This window comes from Sphaeramia orbicularis, unplaced genomic scaffold (assembly GCF_902148855.1).
Source record: "Sphaeramia orbicularis unplaced genomic scaffold, fSphaOr1.1, whole genome shotgun sequence".
NCBI lineage: Eukaryota > Metazoa > Chordata > Actinopteri > Kurtiformes > Apogonidae > Sphaeramia > Sphaeramia orbicularis.
The window spans coordinates 23317-44548 of NW_021941633.1; the positions used below are offsets into that span (position 1 = coordinate 23317).

Below are 21232 nucleotides of genomic sequence, written 5' to 3' on the forward strand. Positions count from 1 at the left end.
CTCTGAAATATGTAAATGACTGGCAAAAGGAGGCGGTTTCCCGCTCAAAACGGACAAAGGAAGGCACGGCCCAAAGAGATCAATAACTCATCAATATTCACGAGGAGAACGGGATGGGTTGGCCCCTTGCCAAACTATAAAAGAAGAAGACCCAACTTCTCTCAGAGCTTCTTTTTCTTTTGTGTACTTTACACTTTGTGAGCCTTTTTGTCTTTTTCCTACTTTTTGTACTCTTCCTGCCTTGTGCTCCTTGCTCATGCTTCGTGCTGTACTCTTCGGAGTCTGTGCTCTTTAACTTCGTGAGTCTCCGCTCACTTCGTTGGTCCTCATCGTGCCTCCTCTGCTCAGGCCGTGCCAACATCAGCTGCTGCTTCGAACTGTCAGAGACGTCATCACCACGTCCTCCATCCGCCGTCCAGACTGCGTTCAGCCGTTCCAGCTGTTCCTGTCCACGTCGCTGCCGGGCCATATTTTTAAAAGTATGACATATTCCTAAATGTATGACATATATTCCTAAATATATGAGGTGTATTCCTAAATGTATGACATATATTCTTAAATGTATGACATACATTCTGAAATGTATGAGATATATTCTTAAATGTATCAGATATATTCTTAAATGTATGACATACATTCTTAAATGTATGAGATATATTCTTAAATGTATGACCTATATTCTTAAATGTATCAGATATATTTTTAAATGTATGACATACATTCTTAAATGTATGACCTATATTTTTAAATGTATGACATACATTCTTAAATGTATGCCATATATTCTTAAATGTATGACATATATTCTTAAATGTATGCCATATATTCTTAAATGTATGACATATATTTTTAAATGTATGACATATATTCTTAAATGTATGCCATATATTCTTAAATGTATGACATATTTTTAAATGTATGCCATATATTCTTAAATGTATGCCATATATTTTTAAATGTATGACATATATTCTTAAATGTATGCCATATATTCTTAAATGTATGCCATATATTTTAAATGTGTGATATATATTCTTAAATGTATGCCATATATTCTTAAATGTATGACATATTTTTTAAATGTATGCCATATATTCTTAAATGTATGCCATATATTCTTAATGTATGACATATTTTTTAAATGTATGCCATATATTCTTAAATGTATGACATATATTATTAAATGTATGACATATATTCCTAAATTTATGACATATATTTTTAAAAGTATGACATATATTCCTAAATGTATGACATATATTCCTAAATGTATGACATACATTCTTAAATGTATGAGATATATTCTTAAATGTATCAGATATATTCTTAAATGTATGACATACATTCTTAAATGTATGAGATATATTCTTAAATGTATGACCTATATTCTTAAATGTATCAGATATATTCTTAAATGTATGACATACATTCTTAAATGTATGAGATATATTCTTAAATGTATGACCTATATTCTTAAATGTATCAGATATATTTTTAAATGTATGACATACATTCTTAAATGTATGACCTATATTTTTAAATGTATGACATACATTCTTAAATGTATGCCATATATTCTTAAATGTATGACATATATTTTTAAATGTATGACATATATTCCTAAATATATGACGTGTATTCCTAAATGTATGCCATATATTCTTAAATGTATGACATACATTCTTAAATGTATGAGATATATTTCTTAAATGTTTGACATATATTCTTAAATGTATGACATACATTCTTAAATGTATGAGATATATTCTTAAATGTATGAGATATATTCTTAAATGTATGAACTATATTCTTAAATGTATGAGATATATTCTTAAATGTATGACAAACATTCTTAAATGTATCAGATATATTCTTAAATGTATGACATACATTCTTAAATGTATGACATATATTCCTAAATTTATGACCTATATTTTTAAATGTATGACATATATTCCTAAATATATGACGTGTATTCCTAAATGTATGACATATATTCTTAAATGTATGGCATACATTCTTAAATGTGTGAGATATATTCTTAAATGTATGAACTATATTCTTAAATGTATGACATACATTCTTAAATGTATGACATACATTCTTAAATGTGTGAGATATATTCTTAAATGTATGACCTATATTCTTAAATGTATCAGATATATTCTTAAATGTATCAGATATATTCTTAAATGTATGACATACATTCTTAAATGTATGACCTATTTTCTTAAATGTATGACCTATATTCTTAAATGTATCAGATATATTCCTAAGTGTATGACATATATTCTTAAATGTATGAGCTATATTTTTAAATGTATGGGGTGTATTCCTCTCAAACAGTGGTCTCCTGCGGTCGTGCTCTAAATCCTGTCTTTTTCAGTCTGTGCCGTTCTACACATTTTCCAGCGCAGACCTTCACCTCTGCTGGCTCTTCACTTTCCCTCTCCCTTTACTTTTTCTGTGTTTGCGACATTTCGAAGGGATGAGGATCTTTTCCATTTGCACCTCTGATCACTTCCAGCACTACACGATGCATGCGTCCTGTTCTGGGACTCCATCACCAACGGTAAAAACCAGCGCAGACGTCTTAAATGTGCACGTTTGGCTCCATTTTAAGTCTGTTGAAAACAGTTTCTAGTGTTTTCTGTTGGAAAAGTGCAAGGCAAGAAATGTGTTTGTCTTTACAAAATAAGGGATTCAGTTACAAATTCAACAAAATATAAAACAGAAGAGATACATAAATGTTTCGAAACATATTACAAGGCGTTGTATTCTCAACCAAAGATAAATAATAAAAATCAGATAATTTCATTTCTAGATTCTTTAAAATTACCAGGAGTGACAGAGGATCAAAACGCTACCCTGACAAAGGAAATCACAGCTGAAGAAATTAATTCAGCAATTTCAAAGCTGAAGACAAACAAGGCTCCAGGCACAGATGGATACACCTCTGAGTTTTATAAAGTGCTCAGGGAGACATTGATCCCCCTTCTAAAAAATGCCTTTAATTGGGTACTAAAAGAGGGAGAAATCCCAAACTCATGGAAGGAGGCCTTCATTTCAGTTATTCCAAAAGAAGGAAAGGACAAAATGGAGTGTTCTAATAATAAGTTAGTGTTCTTAACCTGGACTACAGGATATTCAGCGCTATTCTAGCCAGACGCTTAGAAACAATTTTACCAGATATAATCCACCAGGACCAGACTGGATTTATAAAGCAGAGACAGTCACAGGACAATATTCAGCGTACACTACATGTGATGCAAAACAGAAGTACAAAACGATTGGAAGCAATAATGTTGGGACTGGACGCAGAAAAGGCATTTGACTGTCAGATGGGACTTTCTGTTTATGGTAATGGGACAATTTGGTTTTCATGAAACATTCATCAGGACCATACAATCTCTGTACAATAAACCATCAGCCAGAGTCAAAATCAATGGAAATCTCTCAAATTCTTTCATATTAGAACGGGGGTGTCATCAAGGTTGTTCAATTAGCCGTCTCCTATTCGCTATATATTTGGAACCACTGAGCCAATGGATAAAACAGAATGAAAATATAAAAGGTGTAGACATGGAAGGGGGTGAACAGAAAATAGCGCTATTTGCAGATGACGTGTTAATATACTTAACACAACCCACTGCGTCCCTTCCAGCATTAATGCCAACACTTGAGGAATTTGGACTATTTTCAGGTTACAAATTAAATGTGAAAAAGACCCAGGTTCTCTTATTCAACTATGATCCTGACCAATCTATTAAAGAAAGATTTAGTTTTAATTGGAATTCAAAATTCATTAAATACCTGGGAGTAAACCTTCCCCAGGATTTATCTCAATTGAAATCAATAAATTATGATCCATTAATTTCAAAAATAAAATCAGATATGGTAAGGTGGAATTTAATCCCATTCACAACTTTAGTTTCAAGAATGGAAGTGGTTAAAATGAATGTTCTCCCAAGGTTACTGTATTTATTCCAAACCCTTCCAATACAGGTAACAGATAAAGAATTTACAGAGTGGGATAAATTCATCTCAAGATACATTTGGCGGGGGAAAAGACCGAGAATAAGATACAAAACTTTACAGTTGGCCAGAGTTAAAGGAGGACTAGCCCTGCCCTGTCTTAGAAGCTACTATCAGGCTGCACAATGAAAAACTCTATGGAACATGTGTAATCCAGCCTACAGAGCAAGATGGAAGGATACTGAGTGTTTTATGTCAAATACTGTTCCAATACAAGCCATCATAAACCATAAAAGACTGAGGGAACAGCTCAAAGAGGATTTAAATCCATGGCTGGGTATATCCCTTAATATATGGTTTGAAATTCTAACAAAATAATTTAACAGAGCAAAGTAGGATACTGCGATGGATTGCACATGATTCAGATTTTACAGCCAACACAGTGGATGGTAGGTTTCGTAGATGGGACCGGGGACCAACAGTATTTTGGGAACTCTTTAAGAAGAATGTTATTAAAAGTTTTGAGGATCTAAAAAATCAATATGGTTTAAACAACCAGGATTTATACAGATATTTTCAGATGAGACATTATATGGAGCAAACTCTGAAAAAATTAAAGGAGGCAGACACAGGGATAATTAAACTGTTCATTTTAGCAGATGAATCAGACTCAGGCAAGAAATTAATATCAAAACTGTATAAAGAAGTGGAAAATTTAAAAGGAAATAATGCAGTATATATAAAAGAAAAGTGGGAAAAAGAGATGGGAAGAACGTTATCTGAGGAGGAATGGGAGTATATCAGTGAGCAACAATGGAAAACAACATGCTCCCTATCATGGAGGGAATATGGTCGGCAGAATATTATGAGATGTTTTATTACACCAGCACAGAAATTTCAGGATACAAGATGTTGGAGACTTTGTGGTGAAAGTAAAGCCAATCATTTTCATATATTTTGGGACTGCCCTTATATTGTGCCTTTTTGGCAGGATTTGAAGAAAAGCATGGAGAAAATTTTCAAAGTCCCATTTCCATTCACTTTTGAATCTATATACTTGGGAAAAGAGAACCAGGGGAGAACACATTCACAAGACAAATATTTATTCAGAATATTGTCAGTAGCAGGAAAAAAGCCATCACTAGGAGGTGGCTAAAAAAGGATGCACCAAAAATGGAGGAGTGGATCGAGGTTATAGATGACATCTATAGGATGGAGAAGTGGACTTTCTCCGTCAGACTGGATTTAGACAAATTCACAAAGTATTGGAAAAACTGGGTTGTTTTTATAAAACTAGTAAGAGCTGATTACACTGAATAAGAGTATTGTGCATATAGAGCCATGTAAACCCTGGGTTCGTGCTATACTTTAAATGTTCAATGTTCATCTCATACCGGGGAAAAGAATGGAATGTGAAATATGTGTTGTTTCCCTTTAAATATATTTTGGGTAGCTTTGTATAGTTTTACTATTCCTGTCAATGTGCCCCTGTTTGAGAATGTTTTACGTTTTTTTTTTTGTTTGTTTGTTTTTTTTTTCACTTTCTTTTCCTTTTTACATACATGGAAGTCATGTAAATGATGTGTAAAATGCTAAGATGAGGCTGACTGAAAAATAATAATAAAAAGATAATTACAAAAAAAAAAAAAAAAGAATTAAAAACAAAGTGTATGAATTTTTTTTTTGGACATTATTCCACAAGTGTGTGAGACAGGCCCAGTTGGTGCTCAGTCAGGGCCTTGGTGGACAGGATACCAGAGGGTTAACTATCTGCTGCTTTTTCATCTGTAACATTTGTGTTTAGTGTGTAAGTGGTTGGCACAAACTGTCGGTCCTCCTCCTCTTCCTCTCCGTCCCACTCCCGCTCCCTTTTATGTCCAATCTGAGCCTTTCAGCTAAAAATAGAGCTGAAGTTCAGCTCTTCCTTCAAACGGTGTGGAAGAAAAAATCATGTTCTTCACTTTGAATCGAGGGGATGAGTTTATTTTTCAGTCGTGTGTAAAAACACAACATGTAGTGTTTCTCAAAAACTATGTTGTAAGACGAGTGTAAGGAGAAGTAGGTGTGTTTGGACATGCTCTGACTTTATTTTCATTGGACTTGGAGGATGGAATGGGTGGAGGGTTTGTCGTGACATGAAAATGGGCAACGGTCCCACATTCAAGGAAACAGAGAAGAGGAAGACGCGCAGCATCGACGTGTGGACACGCTCAGTGTGTTCAGGATGCAGCTTTACTCAGCTCTGATCCTCCTGGTCACTCTGTCTGCAGGTACGTTTCAAACCAGACCACGCACAGCACTGGAAGACCGGACTGGGTTTGGACTCAAATACTTGAACTCCAGTGGACTTCAGTGGTTTCAGTTTTACTCCATTCCTGTCTAATGTTCAGTCTGTTCTACTCATTTGTAGAAACAGTCCAAAGTATGAAACAGTTTCAGCTGAATGGGTTTAAATGCCTCAGTTTGAGTCCGGACCACACCTTTGTCTCTGTGCAGTGCATTGTGGGTATTGTTGCTGTAGTTGTAAATGTGTTGTTTTTCTGTGCAGGGTTCAGTGGTTGTGCTGTTAGTGTTCATTTGGACTGAATGTGTGTGTCAGTGTTTATTGGCCTTTTTGGGTTTGTGTTTGTGTACAGCTGCAGCAGGAGTCACAGCCACAGGAACAACTACAGGTTTACTGTTCACACAGGACTGGTGCTGAGCAACAGAAGTATTTATGCAGAGTTTTCAACCCTGGGGTCGGAACAACACATGAGGGCGCCTAAAACTTCTAGTGATTAATAAATAAAAGTCAAACAACTTACAATATTAAACACATGGTGAGTTAGAAAGACAGTCCCAGTCCATAAATACATGAATATACTGTGGTTCTGTTCATGTGTGGTTCTGTTCATGTGTGGTTCTGTTTATCTGTGGTTCTGTTCATGTGTGGTTCTGTTTATCTGTGGTTCTGTTCATGTGTGGTTCTGTTCATGTGTGGTTCTGTTTATGTGTGGTTCTGTTCATGTGTGGTTCTGTTCATGTGTGGTTCTGTTTATCTGTGGTTCTGTTCATGTGTGGTTCTGTTCATGTGTGGTTCTGTTTATGTGTGGTTCTGTTCATGTGTGGTTCTGTTCATGTGTGGTTCTGTTTATCTGTGGTTCTGTTCATGTGTGGTTCTGTTCATGTGTGGTTCTGTTCATGTGTGGTTCTGTTTATCTGTGGTTCTGTTCATGTGTGGTTCTGTTCATGTGTGGTTCTGTTTATGTGTGGTTCTGTTTCTGTGTGGTTCTGTTTATCTGTGGTTCTGTTCATGTGTGGTTCTGTTCATGTGTGGTTCTGTTTCTGTGTGGTTCTGTTCATGTGTGGTTCTGTTTCTCTGTGGTTCTGTTTATGTGTGGTTCTGTTTATGTGTGGTTCTGTTTGTGGTTCTGTTTCTCTCAGTAAACAAACATGTCCACACCCGTACTCCAAAAGGAGCAGGAGCAGAACCTCTGGTCTTCTCTGTGCCTTTCTAAATCATACCAGCTTTCATGTTCAGCCACAACACCACCTTTAAAATCCTACTGTCGGACAAACTGAACTAAACACATCCAAAGATCAAACAAAATGATGCAAAACCAAGTGCAAAACTACATGTCCAGGAAGTACAAACAAAGGTAAACATAAACCTGAGGAAATGATGCAAAAACATGATAGCAGACATAAATATGTCACCACAAGATGCCAAACCAATCCAAAGGCAGATGTAAACCTTCTAACTGTTGAGAGAATCTCATGGTTCTTTCTTCATCCACTGTTTTCAGTTGAATCTGTTTTCAGTTGAATCTGTTCTCAGTTGAATCTGTTTTCAGTTGAATCTGTTTTCAGTTGAATCTGTTTTCAGTTGAGTCTGTTCTCAGTTGAATCTGTTCTCAGTTGAATCTGTTCTCAGTTGAATCTGTTTTCAGTTGAATCTGTTTTCAGTTGAATCTGTTCTCAGTTGAATCTGTTTTCAGTTGAATCTGTTCTCAGTTGAATCTGTTCTCAGTTGAGTCTGTTTTCAGTTGAATCTGTTTTCAGTTGAATCTGTTCTCAGTTGAATCTGTTCTCAGTTGAATCTGTTTTCAGTTGAATCTGTTTTCAGTTGAATCTGTTCTCAGTTGAATCTGTTCTCAGTTGAGTCTGTTCTCAGTTGAATCTGTTTTCAGTTGAATCTGTTTTCAGTTGAATCTGTTCTCAGTTGAATCTGTTTTCAGTTGAATCTGTTTTCAGTTGAATCTGTTTTCAGTTGAATCTGTTCTCAGTCCTCCAGCTCATTAGAAACAGACATCCACAGCTGAACCCCCACCGCTGATAAAAGCCACATGTGCTTCACAGCCGTCTGTTCACACTGCTGTTTGAAATGACCTTTCCTTCGATGCTCTTCATTCTCTGGCGTCATTCAGCTGCCAGTGCTTTACTTTTGGCCTTTTTACTTATTTATTCTATTTCTTTGCTCTATTTATTATTATTGTGACTTCAGGTTTTTTTATTTTTTAATGTTCTTATCCTGTTTTGTTTTTGTTTTTTTTTAATCTCAGACTTTTTTTTCATCTTCTGGGTTTTTATTGTGTTTGATTGCATCTTGTTTTTATTTGTTTGATCTTCTGTATTTCTTCTGTTCTTTTCCTTCTCCATGCTGCTGTACTGATGCATGGTGGAACACTGAACACTGTTTGTTCCGTGTGGAAGTTCCGTCCAGTACCTGTCTAACATGTGACAGGGTTAGGGTTAGAGGTACCCGTCCAGTACCTGTCTAACATGTTACAGGGTTAGGGTTAGAGGTACCCGTCCAGTACCTGTCTAACATGTTACAGGGTTAGGGTTAGAGGTACCCGTCCAGTACCTGTCTAACATGTTACAGGGTTAGGGTTAGAGGTACCCGTCCAGTACCTGTCTAACATGTGACAGGGTTAGGGTTAGAGGTACCCGTCCAGTACCTGTCTAACATGTTACAGGGTTAGGGTTAGAGGTACCCGTCCAGTACCTGTCTAACATGTTACAGGGTTAGGGTTAGAGGTACCCGTCCAGTACCTGTCTAACATGTGACAGGGTTAGGGTTAGAGGTACCCGTCCAGTACCTGTCTAACATGTTACAGGGTTAGAGGTACCCGTCCAGTACCTGTCTAACATGTGACAGGGTTAGGGTTAGAGGTACCCGTCCAGTACCTGTCTAACATGTTACAGGGTTAGGGTTAGAGGTACCCGTCCAGTACCTGTCTAACATGTGACAGGGTTAGGGTTAGAGGTACCCGTCCAGTACCTGTCTAACATGTGACAGGGTTAGGGTTAGAGGTACCCGTCCAGTACCTGTCTAACATGTGACAGGGTTAGGGTTAGAGGTACCCGTCCAGTACCTGTCTAACATGTGACAGGGTTAGGGTTAGAGGTACCCGTCCAGTACCTGTCTAACATGTGACAGGGTTAGAGGTACCCGTCCAGTACCTGTCTAACATGTGACAGGGTTAGGGTTAGAGGTACCCGTCCAGTACCTGTCTAACATGTGACAGGGTTAGAGGTACCCGTCCAGTACCTGTCTAACATGTGACAGGGTTAGGGTTAGAGGTACCCGTCCAGTACCTGTCTAACATGTTACAGGGTTAGGGTTAGAGGTACCCGTCCAGTACCTGTCTAACATGTGACAGGGTTAGGGTTAGAGGTACCCGTCCAGTACCTGTCTAACATGTTACAGGGTTAGGGTTAGAGGTACCCGTCCAGTACCTGTCTAACATGTTACAGGGTTAGGGTTAGAGGTACCCGTCCAGTACCTGTCTAACATGTGACAGGGTTAGGGTTAGAGGTACCCGTCCAGTACCTGTCTAACATGTTACAGGGTTAGGGTTAGAGGTACCCGTCCAGTACCTGTCTAACATGTGACAGGGTTAGGGTTAGAGGTACCCGTCCAGTACCTGTCTAACATGTTACAGGGTTAGGGTTAGAGGTACCCGTCCAGTACCTGTCTAACATGTTACAGGGTTAGGGTTAGAGGTACCCGTCCAGTACCTGTCTAACATGTGACAGGGTTAGGGTTAGAGGTACCCGTCCAGTACCTGTCTAACATGTGACAGGGTTAGGGTTAGAGGTACCCGTCCAGTACCTGTCTAACATGTGACAGGGTTAGGGTTAGAGGTACAAATAAAGGAACCTGGAAGCTTACATTTGGTGCAGATATCTCAGATCATTCTTCAGATCATGTGATTACGTTGTTGAATGGACAGACAGACCGATGCCGTAGGATTCTAAAAGCCCTTCAGCCTTCAGCTGGCTGAGGGCTGAAAACAGGATGTGGTTGTTGACTGCACTAGTGCCAGTCTGTTCCACTGCTGAACCAGCGGCAGGATGTGGTTCAGCACTGGTTCAGATCAGGTCTCATGTTTGACGGCACCCTTATGAAACAAAAATATATGGCAATATATTGAAAAATATAATGCATTATATGAAAAAATACATTTCCATATATGGGAAAGTAGTGCATATATTTTCCAATATACTGCAATATATGCTTTAATCATATATTGATACATATAAAACATATATTGCAATGAAGACAAAAACTGCCCTATATTTTTACATATAGTTTTATTGAAACTCACTTTCTTTCCATTGACACAAGTTTACATAAAGCAGATATTTATCAACACTTACATTACTTGGTATGCATAATAACATATTTCATGAAAATATGCATCGTGATATACATGAAAAAAGTGTTAACTGAAAAAAGATGACTTCTTAGTCATTTTGGCAGCATAGGATGAAAAAGATGTACATATATATACAAGTATATATTTTGAAGTGTATTACTAAATATATAATTACATATATTTAGTAATGCACTAGACAATATATGTATGTATATATGCATACATGCATTATGAAGTGTATTACTAAATATATAATGACATATTTACATATATATAAGTAAATATATTGTCATATATGTTTCAATATATGGAAAGCAGCAATTCCTTATGTATTTTTCAATATATTGTTATATAATACAAAATATACTGACACAATATATTAGTCTGCATATTTTAAATATGAATATATATTATACAGTAATATATTTTTCAGTCAGTAATATATTGACAGTCAATATATAGAGAAATATATTTTCTTTGCATAAGGGCAGTAGGATGCAGATGCTGAGTCGAAGTGTGTGACCCTGTTTTTATTTCTTCGCAGCACATGCCATCACATGCTACACCTGTACAGTTGACGACCCCACGCCATGCAGCAGGAACTCCACTTGTGTCAAGCCTTTGGACATTTGTTACTCGTACAGCGCCGCCGGTAAGTTTCAGCACAGGACGGCTCTGACACGCTGAAGCAGAGGCCGTTGAAACTGAAACCTTTCCCGTTGTGTCGTGTAGTTAAAGGAGAGGTCCGGGGCTGTCATCGTCGCGATGCGTGTAGGAGTCCGTTCTACTGCTGCTCACAGGATCTGTGTAACGCTGCCCCTCCCACCGCTCCCACCGGGCTCCTCCCCCTCCTGCTGTCCTCAGCCGTCCTCAGCCTCTGTCTGGGATGAATCCAAACATGGTCGTACTGCTTCACTGCACCTCCGACTGACTCCAGACAAGTTTGAATGTCATGATGTAAAAAAAAAGAACAAGTTCCAAACGTACCTATTAAACTGTTTTTGCCTCTACTCTGGTGTCATTTCTTCCACTTCTGCTGTAATAAACACAAACATCCAGCTTTTCCCCACAGACCACTGATCGTATCCTGCCCAGTTTGTTTACTGCCCAGGTTTTTCCAACATGAGTCACTTCCCCTTTGGTGCTGGGAATCACCGTGGCCAGCCCTAACATGCTCCTCCTGCTTTTGGAGGCACAGGCTTTGGATCAGTTCGGTATTTTGGAATCAGGGCCTGAGCTCTGCCCGTACAGCAGCCTGTCAGAGCTCTAGTGCAGGGCTTTTCAAATCTGTTTTCCATGGGCCAGATGATCACTGTGCTCTGGACTGGACTATTAGTCTGGAGACTTGGAAGTACAAGTGACACATGTTTTTATGAAGAAAATCTAAAGTAGAAAACACACAAATATAAGCATTTGCATGTTGTGTTCCTAAATATTTGAATAGTATTTCAAAAATTAGGAAATAGAACAATCCTAAATATTCACTCACTCTCTCGACTTTATTCTCATAAAATTCCAGGTTTTATCTCCATATTTTCTGACTTTCTTCTGGTAGTGACCAGTGTTTTTCTTTTCTTCTGTGGTCCTAATACTCCGTCGTAGCTTTATTCTCCAGTTCCTCCGTATTTGTAAAACTAGGTTGGCCTCAGTTTCAGTTAGTTTACTAATCATGTAGGAGCACAAGGTTCACAATCACAAAATGAGACAAAAACCAGGAAAGATCTGATCATGAAACCAAGAGCTGCACTAAGAAGGACCGTTAGCCAAAACAATAGGTCATTTCAGGTCTGATTGGACCCAAAAATACAGCATCAGTGAATGTTAGCTGACACCAAACAGGACCCACAGATCTAGGTTTGGTTTCCTGGATTTGTGGATCCATCTCCTTCTCTTTTCTTTGTCTTTGGGTGTCTGTAAACGATAGCTCCCACTGCTTTAAGAACCTGAAAATACAATCAACCAACAACAGCTCTGCCCCATTTTGGATTCAATATTGTTCTTCAGTTTAGACAGGACTGAAGCCAACGCTGTCACTCATCTGCCTCTGTCTGACACTCAGTGGGCGGAGCCACAGTGACTTCTGCTAACGCTGACGTCACAGGCAGACCCTCTATAAGAAAAAGCAAATGTAGACAGATTTACCCCAGGATGGATTTTATGAAGACCTCAGAGAAATGGACTCAAATTATACTCTTGACCTGAGCCAAATCATAATTAATGAATTTAGAATCAAATATTGGGTCCAAAAATAGGACCCAAATATGGACATTAAATCTCCCTAGGTGTCAGTGCATTAGCTGTGTAAACGTGTGTAAATGCTCTTCTATAGACTCTAAATACAGACACTGTTCAATGTGTGGATCCTAGTGGTTTTTCTAATCCACACGTGGGTTTTTCATCAATCTCAGTCTCATTCTAGGTTTGGTGTGGAACCCATCGTGTCCACTGGTGTTACGTGTGGAACCTGAATATTTAAACACATAAATCGTGAGTGATTTTGCACCAGCAGCCATTTTTGTGTGACACTCTGCCTTGAATATTTCCTTTGATTCCCAAAATGCACCTGTGAGACAATAAAAAGATATTTAACAACATAACTGCCCGTAATTTCCGGGTCCTTTTTTCCACATCACGCAGATTTTGTATAAAGGAATACGATGACATTGTCACACCTGCAGCCAGACGATAGTCTGGTTTTGTCTGTCTTTTATGTTTTGTTTGTCACTTCCTGTTTTATTTTGTCAAGTTTCCCCTCATATGTCTTGTCTGTTGTCTTTACTTCCTTTTCCTTGATCGTGCTCACCTTTCCCCTGATTACCTGTCTCCGCCCTGATTTGCTCCACCTGTGTCTAGTTGTCTGCCCTCCCTTTTGTGTATTTAAACCCTGTCTCTTCCCCCTGTCAGACGCCAGTTTGTAACTCTCGCAGTTCTTACCAGCGTTTTGACCTTGTCTGTTCGTTTGTCTGCCTGTTGTGACCCGTTTTTTGGATTCCTCGGTTTTTTGCCTTCTGCCTGCTCCCTGTCGGTTTTGTCTGCCTCATCTGATCTCCTGGTTCTGACCTTCTCGCCCTGACTACTGGTACGTGAGTTTAGCTTTGTCCTTATGTCCTGTCGCCTGTTTGATAGCCTGCCTGTGTATGACCTGTTTCCGTCCCTGACCTCCCTTTGCTTTTCCCTAGTCGGGAAAAATACCCCTAAGGCCGCTCGGGGAGATGGGCTGTCGCCCTCGATCCGGAGGACGAATCAGAGGAGGAAATCCCCAACCTTTATCCTCAAAATTCTGTCACTTATATTATTTTTACACCTGTGTCTAATTAATAAATCTTTTGAATCTTATTTTTTGTGTCCGAGTTCTGCATTTGAATTCAGTGTTTGTACTAACGATATCACAGACATTAAAACTGCAAGCCGCATCGGGCGGCACCTCATCCCACACCTTCCGCCTCCTGCGACCGTTGACACCTCAGCTCCACTCACACCTCTCTGTCCTGACACCAGCTCCCACCCTTTTGTGTCTGTCATCCTTTCGTCACTACAGAACACCTGCACCCCTCTGCTGAAAGCACCATCACCGAGACATCAATGAGACTTTTATTTTGAAAAACCCTACTGTGTGTGTGTGTGACAGAGTCTGTTTGAGTGACTTGAAATTGTACAAGCAGTTGAGCAAAAAACTTATAACTTAGTAGATTTAAGGCTTTTATTTTGAAAAACCCTATTTTGTGTGTGAGAAATAATTTTTATTTAACTTACACTGTACAGGAATGAGAGTGATGGGAGAAGCTGTCACCACCACTATTTCAAGAAAACACTAGTTAAGGTGACAAAAATGGCTCGAAGCTGGCTGATATATTCAGAAAAAAACAATCGCCTTTTTTGCTTCTGCTGCAAATTATTTTCTAAGAGGACCATTTATTTAACAACTTCAGGAGTGACCAACTGGAAACATGCAAGCAATTTACTTGCATCTCATGACAACAGCCCAGAACACCTCAACTGCATGAAAGCATGGAAGGAACTGGCAGTGAGGTTAAAAGCTGGTGCTCAGCAGGAGGTGGCACTTCTGGAGGCCGAGAGGGACGGCGGACAGAAGCGCTGACTCGTCTCACTGCTATACTGCAACCACTGGCAATTCCAAATGTGTCTTTGAGGGGACACACTCAAACACTGTTCCCACCATCTAATGGGAACCTTCTCAGAGAGGTCGAACTTATGGCCAGGTTTGATCCCATTATGAAAGATCACCTTAGCTGTGTCCAAAGAGGAAGAGCCAGTCACACCAGCTACCTAGGCCATCATGTGCAAAATGAACTGAGTGATGTGTTGAGCAGCAAAATAATTTCTGTTAGAGTTAATGACACAAAGCAGGCAACAGTTTTCTCCATAATTCTGGACTGTACTCCTGATATAAGCCACACTGAACAGCTGTCAGCGGTGATTAGAATAGTGTCACTGGTGGAGAAGCCCCATACCAGGGAACACTCTATTGGATTTTTGGAAGCAGAGGAGTCCACAGGCCAGCACCTGGCATCCATGATCCTGGATAGACTGGAGGAGTTCAGGCGTCCATACACTGTGCGATTATTTCGATCGTTGCATGCAGCTCCATCTCAAACTGTGCGAATCAATGGTGAAGTCAGGCTCACAGTTCCTGTTCTCACACTGTAGGACCATCCACCAGAGGACGCACCACACTGTAGGAACATCCACCAGAGGACGCACCACACTGTAGGACCATACACCAGAGGAAGCACCACACTGTAGGACCATACACCAGAGGACGCACCGCACTGTAGGACCATCCACCAGAGGACGCACCACACTGTAGGAACATCCACCAGAGGACGCACCACACTGTAGGACCATCCACCAGAGGACGCACCGCACTGTAGGACCATACACCAGAGGACGCACCACACTGTAGGACCATACACCAGAGGATACACCACACTGTAGGACCATACGCCAGAGGACGCACCACACGCTCCAGGGTTGGATCCGGAAATACAACGTTAAAATGCCAAGGAATCCACAAGTGCATAGACAATTGTGTATTGGTGTGAGTAACCAAATGCTAGTGCTAAACAAAAACCAACGAGCTGCTTTGGTAATATGTGCCTTTATCTGTGAGGAATCAAAAAAGAAGAACAGACGACCACGTGTTTGGTGCAGGAACTGGTTGTCCAGACGTGGACAGTATGGGCTGTCAGTCCTACAGCAAAGGGAACTAGCGGGAAGAGGCAACAGATAAACTGCACTAGGACAATAGCCAGCTACTGTTAGCTTAGCATTAGCTTACAGTAGCTGGGTGTTATTGTGTACATGCACAGTGTGAGAATCTGAGGCCCATGGGCTCGTGGCAGTGCTTTGACAGTGCCATACCCTCAGGAGGAGCGAGCAGGATTTCAAACAGCTGCGTTTTCCTTGCGAACACACGATTGCTGGTGGTGAGGTGTTCATGTCTTCTCCTTAGCCCATGTCCACTGCACCAAGCAGCACACACCATTAGAGACACATCTGGACCCATCCCAGAAAGAGAAGCACCAGTGAGAAATGGTCTGTAAAATTGCAGTGTATGGACGCCTTTAGCCATTCCTTTTGAAGACTGCAGAGGACAGTCATGTGACAATGGGGCCAACATGAGAGGGAAAAGTAAAGGAGTTCAAGCAAGGCTCTTAGAGAAGAATCCCAGAGCACTGTTTGTGCCTTATGGGGCACACACATTGAATTTGATGGCATGTGATGCCGCTAAGGGATCTGTTGATGCTACAAGCTATTTTGGTATCCTTCAGAAGCTGTATATATTGTTCTGAGCCTCCACCCAAAGATGGACCATACTGAAAAAGCATGTCAGCGTCACCTTGAAGATGTGGTCAGAAATAAGGTGGGAGAGCAAGATCAAGAGCGTCGAGCCTATGAGGTACCAGGGAGCTGCAGTGAGACAGGCTTTAATGGAGGTGAGAGTCCACACCAAGGACCCTGTTACAAAGGCTGACGCCCAGTCTGTGTCTGAAGAGGTGGGTTCTTAGTGCTTTAACATTTGCACTGTTGTCTGGGATGACATCTTATCTGCAACACAGCAAGTCAGCAAACTCATGCAGTCTCCCACCATGCATGTGGACTTAGCTGTGAGTCTTTTGAAAAAGACAGAGTAAGGTCTCAAAGACTACAGGGTAAGTGGTTTTGAGACTGCACAGATGGCATTCAAAGACATTTGTGAAGACATGAACATGGAGGCAGTCCTAAAACAAAACAGGCTGAGGTCCACAAAGCGGCACTTCTCCTATGAATCATGCCATGAGTCTTTCACTGATGCACTTAGGAAGTTGTAGATGACATTTTTTAATGTGGTCGTTGATGCAGCTACTTCATCCATCAAAGACAGACTTTACACACTGAAAAATGTGGAAGAGAAATTTGGGGTGTTAACCAGTTTCTCAACCCTTTCAAAAGAGAAACTGGCAGAGTCATGCAAGGCACTGGTCACAGCACTGCACTTCCAGGGGCACTTGGATCTGGATTGTGGAGAACTTGTGCAGGAACTAAAGAATTTCCCCAACCTGCCATCAAAGACCATGAGCCTCCTTGAACTCATTACATTCATGAATGAGAAGGATTTCTCAGAGATCTACCCAAACCTGTGGATCTGCACTTCCCCTGCCAGCAGGGCTCGTGACTGCGACTGAATTACGGTCGCATGCGCCTGAGAATTTCGGTAGTGTGACTGTTTTTGAGATTACGATCGCACGGTGCGCCAATAAAAAAATGAGCGAAAATTAATACGTGCGCCTAGAATAATGGCTGCAAAAGTAACTCGTCAGCTGAAAATAAACAAGCTCCACGCCCCGCTGACTGAAGCGGAAAATCTAGTCCCCGCCCCCTCGCGTGCGCATCTCTGTGGATGGTCCAACACTGCATGACTTCGATGCACTGCCAGCGGTCAGGAAGTACCTACACTCTGGCACCAGGTCAAGGAGACCTGACTTCAGGCGTGGTGTAGACCACAGTGACTAAGGGCCTTTAGGCCATGAAATAAAAAAGTTGGTTGTTGCAAATAATGGTGTGATTCGTCTTTCTTCTCCAAGAACCAACTAAAGTATATACCACACATTGACAATTGTTTTGCACCTGTGTCAATGTAAGCTTTTTCTTTCATACTCTATTCAAATACTTTATTCTAGGTTGTTAACATTGCTTAAATACATATAGGAATGTTACTTGGCATGGCCAAGAGTTTTGCTTGTTCTCCAAATTTTTTATATAATAGTGGTGCACCTAGATTTTAGCCTGTGCTCCTAACTTTTTAGGGTTAGGAGCACAGTGCTCCTAGGTCAAAAAGTTAATTTTGAGCCCTGCCTGCCAGTCACTGGGGCTCAAGCAGAGAGGAGCTTTTCAAAACTCAAACTGATCAAATCATACCTGAGGTCAACCATGTCCCAAGAACGTCTTACTAGCCTTGGGATTATTAGCATCAATCACCAAATAGGTGAGCAGATTTCATACAATGACATCATTGATGATTTTGCATCTAGGAAGGCCAGAAGGGTAATGTTTTAGCTGTTTATGGCCAATGTTAAGGTCAGGTTTATTTTTAAATCACATTTATAACATCGCAAAGTCTCCAAAGTGCTGTACAGGGATATAGGTACAAATACAAAATACTGTTGTCTTTAGTCTTCAGGCAGATTTAAACATTGTGTTTACTGTTCTATGTGCAGTTATATAATAATTATATTATCTTCAGTGTGTTTTCACATTTGTGAAAGGATTTGTGTTATTAAGGATGTTTATTCTCTATTGTATGTGTATTGTATTATTTGTGAAAACTGAGAAATATGTTGTGTATTTAATACAGATCCTCTTGTTTTTTATATTTAACATTTATATTAATATTTTGGACATATGATAAAGAAAAAGCTAAGTTTTCGCAACCCTGTTGTGTTTTTTCTTTTAATTTTTTTTTCCCTGGGGGGGGGGTCGTTTGAGGAGGGTCTCGCCCAGGGCGTCATTCAAGGTGGAACTGCCACTGGAAAAGGAGATAAGTCATGAGGAGAATGGGTGGAGGAGGGTGGGGTGGTGCGGTGGAAGGTGGATGAGGATGGTGGTAAAGGCCTGGGGGGGGGGGGTGGAGCTGTACAGACACATTTGTTGCAGATGTCCTGTCAAAAAAGTTGCCAAGTGAAAATGTTGATGCTTCCTGGTTCATGTTGCATGGACTCACAATATACTGCTAACTCTTCTTTGTCCTACGTCCTGGCTGGAGCCAAAAGAGAAGCAGACTGATGCCTGTGAGGATGGGATTCAGCTGTTTACATGAAAACCTTTTAGCCATCAGCACACAGTCGACTCAGTTCTCAGTGGTTAAAAAAAAAAAAAAGGTTAAAAAAGTCGAATATCCTTCTTTATCTTATCTACAAATGCTAAAGTTATTCATGTTGCTTAATTCCAACTGCTACTTCAGTGTCTGGTATAACACATTTACAACATGACAACACTTACTGTCGCACATTAAAAAGGCCACGATTATATTATAATGATCTCCTTTCAATATTTGTACTAACGACAGTAGAACACATGGACAGATTTCAGGCCTTGACTGAACACATGACATGTACAGGGTGGGGAAGCAAAATTTACCATATTTTGAGGCAGGGATTGAAAGACAGTGTATGACCAATTAGTTTATTGAAAGTCATGAGAATTTATTTGCCACAAGAAAATGTCCATAATAGAAAATGTTTTTATTCTATGTGTCCTCCTTCTTTCTCAATAACTGCCTTCACACGCTTCCTGAAACTTGCGCAAGTGTTCCTCAAATATTGGGGTGACAACTTCTCCCATTCTTCTTTAATAGTATCTTTAAGAAAGTCCACATTGCTGTGTGATGTTCTATTGGTAGCATGTTCTAAAACGCCCCAAACAGCAGAATCCAGAGGGTTTAGATCTGGGCTAGAAGGCGGACATAAACATGATTCCCAAAAATTGCTAAAGTTGGATTTGTTGCTGTTGTCAACAAGTGTTTTGGTGTTCTAGTGTAAGATTTGAACTTCAAATCATATTTTACTGCATTTCTAACGGTCTTGTTGTCTACCTCAAGTTCAATTGCCATTTTTCTCCTGGATTTGGTTGGATCCTTTAGGATTTTGGATTTGAGAGCTTTAATAAAAGCTTTGGTACGTTTTTTGTTGCTTCCTCCACTTCCAGACTTTCTGGTAATAGTTTTGCTCATAGTCATTCTCTTCTTTCCATTATAAACAGTCTTTATGGACACTCCAACTATTTCTGAAATCTCCTTTGGTGTGACGAGTGCATTCAGCAAATCACACACTCTTTGACGTTTGCTTTCCTGATTACTCGTATGGGCAGAAGTTTCTGAAAAGGTATGGATAATAGTGTTAGGTATGATTATGACATCAATATATGTTTGGTTTCAAAACAACTGGCGTAATGCCTGCTGAGAAAAAACAACTAAGTGTTCATTGTAAATTTTGCTTCCCCCCCTGTAGTATCAGTATTATGAAGTAAAAGAGAAACCCAGTAAAAACAATTAAAAGAGTGCGCTTAAAGCTCTACCTACCGATGTGGCATTTCTCACAGCACTTAGTAAAAGTTTGAACATGAACAACCCGCCTCCCTCCAAAGCCCCGCCCCCTTCCCTCTGCCTGAGCTCTGAGGCTCCTCCTCCTCCTCTCTCCTGATGTGCGATGGAAACGGAGGAGGAAGCAGAGGTGGAGGTCCGGTCCGTTTTGGCGTGTCCGCGGACCCCTCCCTCAGTAATCAGATACATCATCCACCTGCCGCGGGCCCGCGGCTCCTGTTCCATCAGTAGACCTGTTCCATCAGTAGACCTGGTCTGTGCAGTACTGGGTCAGGGTCTTCACTGCAGTGCCCAGGGGATGGGCACACGCACTGTGAACGCGCGGCCTCCGCGAATTTTCCGTGGACATTTGAAGTTTCATAGTCCATACAGTTATCATCCTACATCATCTTACATGTGTGACACCAGGTACATGTACCTGTATGAGTCCCACCGTCAGAAAAGCTGAGCTTTATGCAGACCTGTTCAGTCCAGTACAGCTGACTTCCAGACTTTTATCTCCATCTTTCATTCATCAGACTCCTGTTTGTTCCCCTCAGTTGTCAGTTCTGTTCATAAATCCGTTTTTTCCCTTCCACATGTGCATGTCAGTTCTATCCAAACACATCCTAGACAGACTGTGGTCAGCGGTCAGTAGACTGTGGTCAGTGGTCAGTAGACTGTGGTCAGTAACAGGAGAAGCAGAGACAGTGAAGTGTCAGATTCAGAGGGACACATATCGGATGTGAGACAGTGATAATGGATCAGATGCTGAATGGCTGTAATGGATGATTGACAGGAGGCTCAGTCAGGTTTGGCCAGTTATTTTATTCGGACTGACTAAAATGATTGGTCAGACTTTTATCAGAAATATATGAGAATTAAACATTTTTGAGTTTCAATACCTAGTGGATTTCTTTTACATTTTAGTTTGACACACGCTTATTAGGAGCATTTGAAGATGACAAAAGAAAAGTGTAAAAATGCCACATCATACGGTAGAGCTTTAATTTAAGTTCCCAAAATGAGGGTGATG

General features: G+C 40.3%; 1 protein-coding gene across 1 annotated transcript; it reads left to right on the forward strand.

Annotated features, from left to right (window-relative positions):
• The first annotated feature begins 5926 nt into the window (after window positions 1–5926).
• Window positions 5927–11629, forward strand: LOC115416625 (toxin 3FTx-Lei1-like). Its single transcript, XM_030130462.1, has 3 exons — window positions 5927–6245; window positions 11164–11271; window positions 11352–11629. The coding sequence occupies exons 1-3, from the start codon at window positions 6200–6202 to the stop codon at window positions 11507–11509; spliced, it is 312 nt and encodes a 103-aa protein (XP_029986322.1). The 5' UTR covers window positions 5927–6199; the 3' UTR covers window positions 11510–11629.
• The last annotated feature ends 9603 nt before the right edge of the window (window positions 11630–21232 follow it).

Excerpts from the sequence above, each read along its gene's own strand:
- LOC115416625 (XM_030130462.1), top strand. The coding sequence starts at position 6,200 with ATGCAGCTTTACTCAGCTCTGATCCTCCTGGTCACTCTGTCTGCAG. Across the intron at positions 6,246-11,163 it reads CCTGGTCACTCTGTCTGCAG|CACATGCCATCACATGCTAC; the intron begins GTACGTTTCAAA and ends ATTTCTTCGCAG. Across the intron at positions 11,272-11,351 it reads TTACTCGTACAGCGCCGCCG|TTAAAGGAGAGGTCCGGGGC; the intron begins GTAAGTTTCAGC and ends TGTGTCGTGTAG.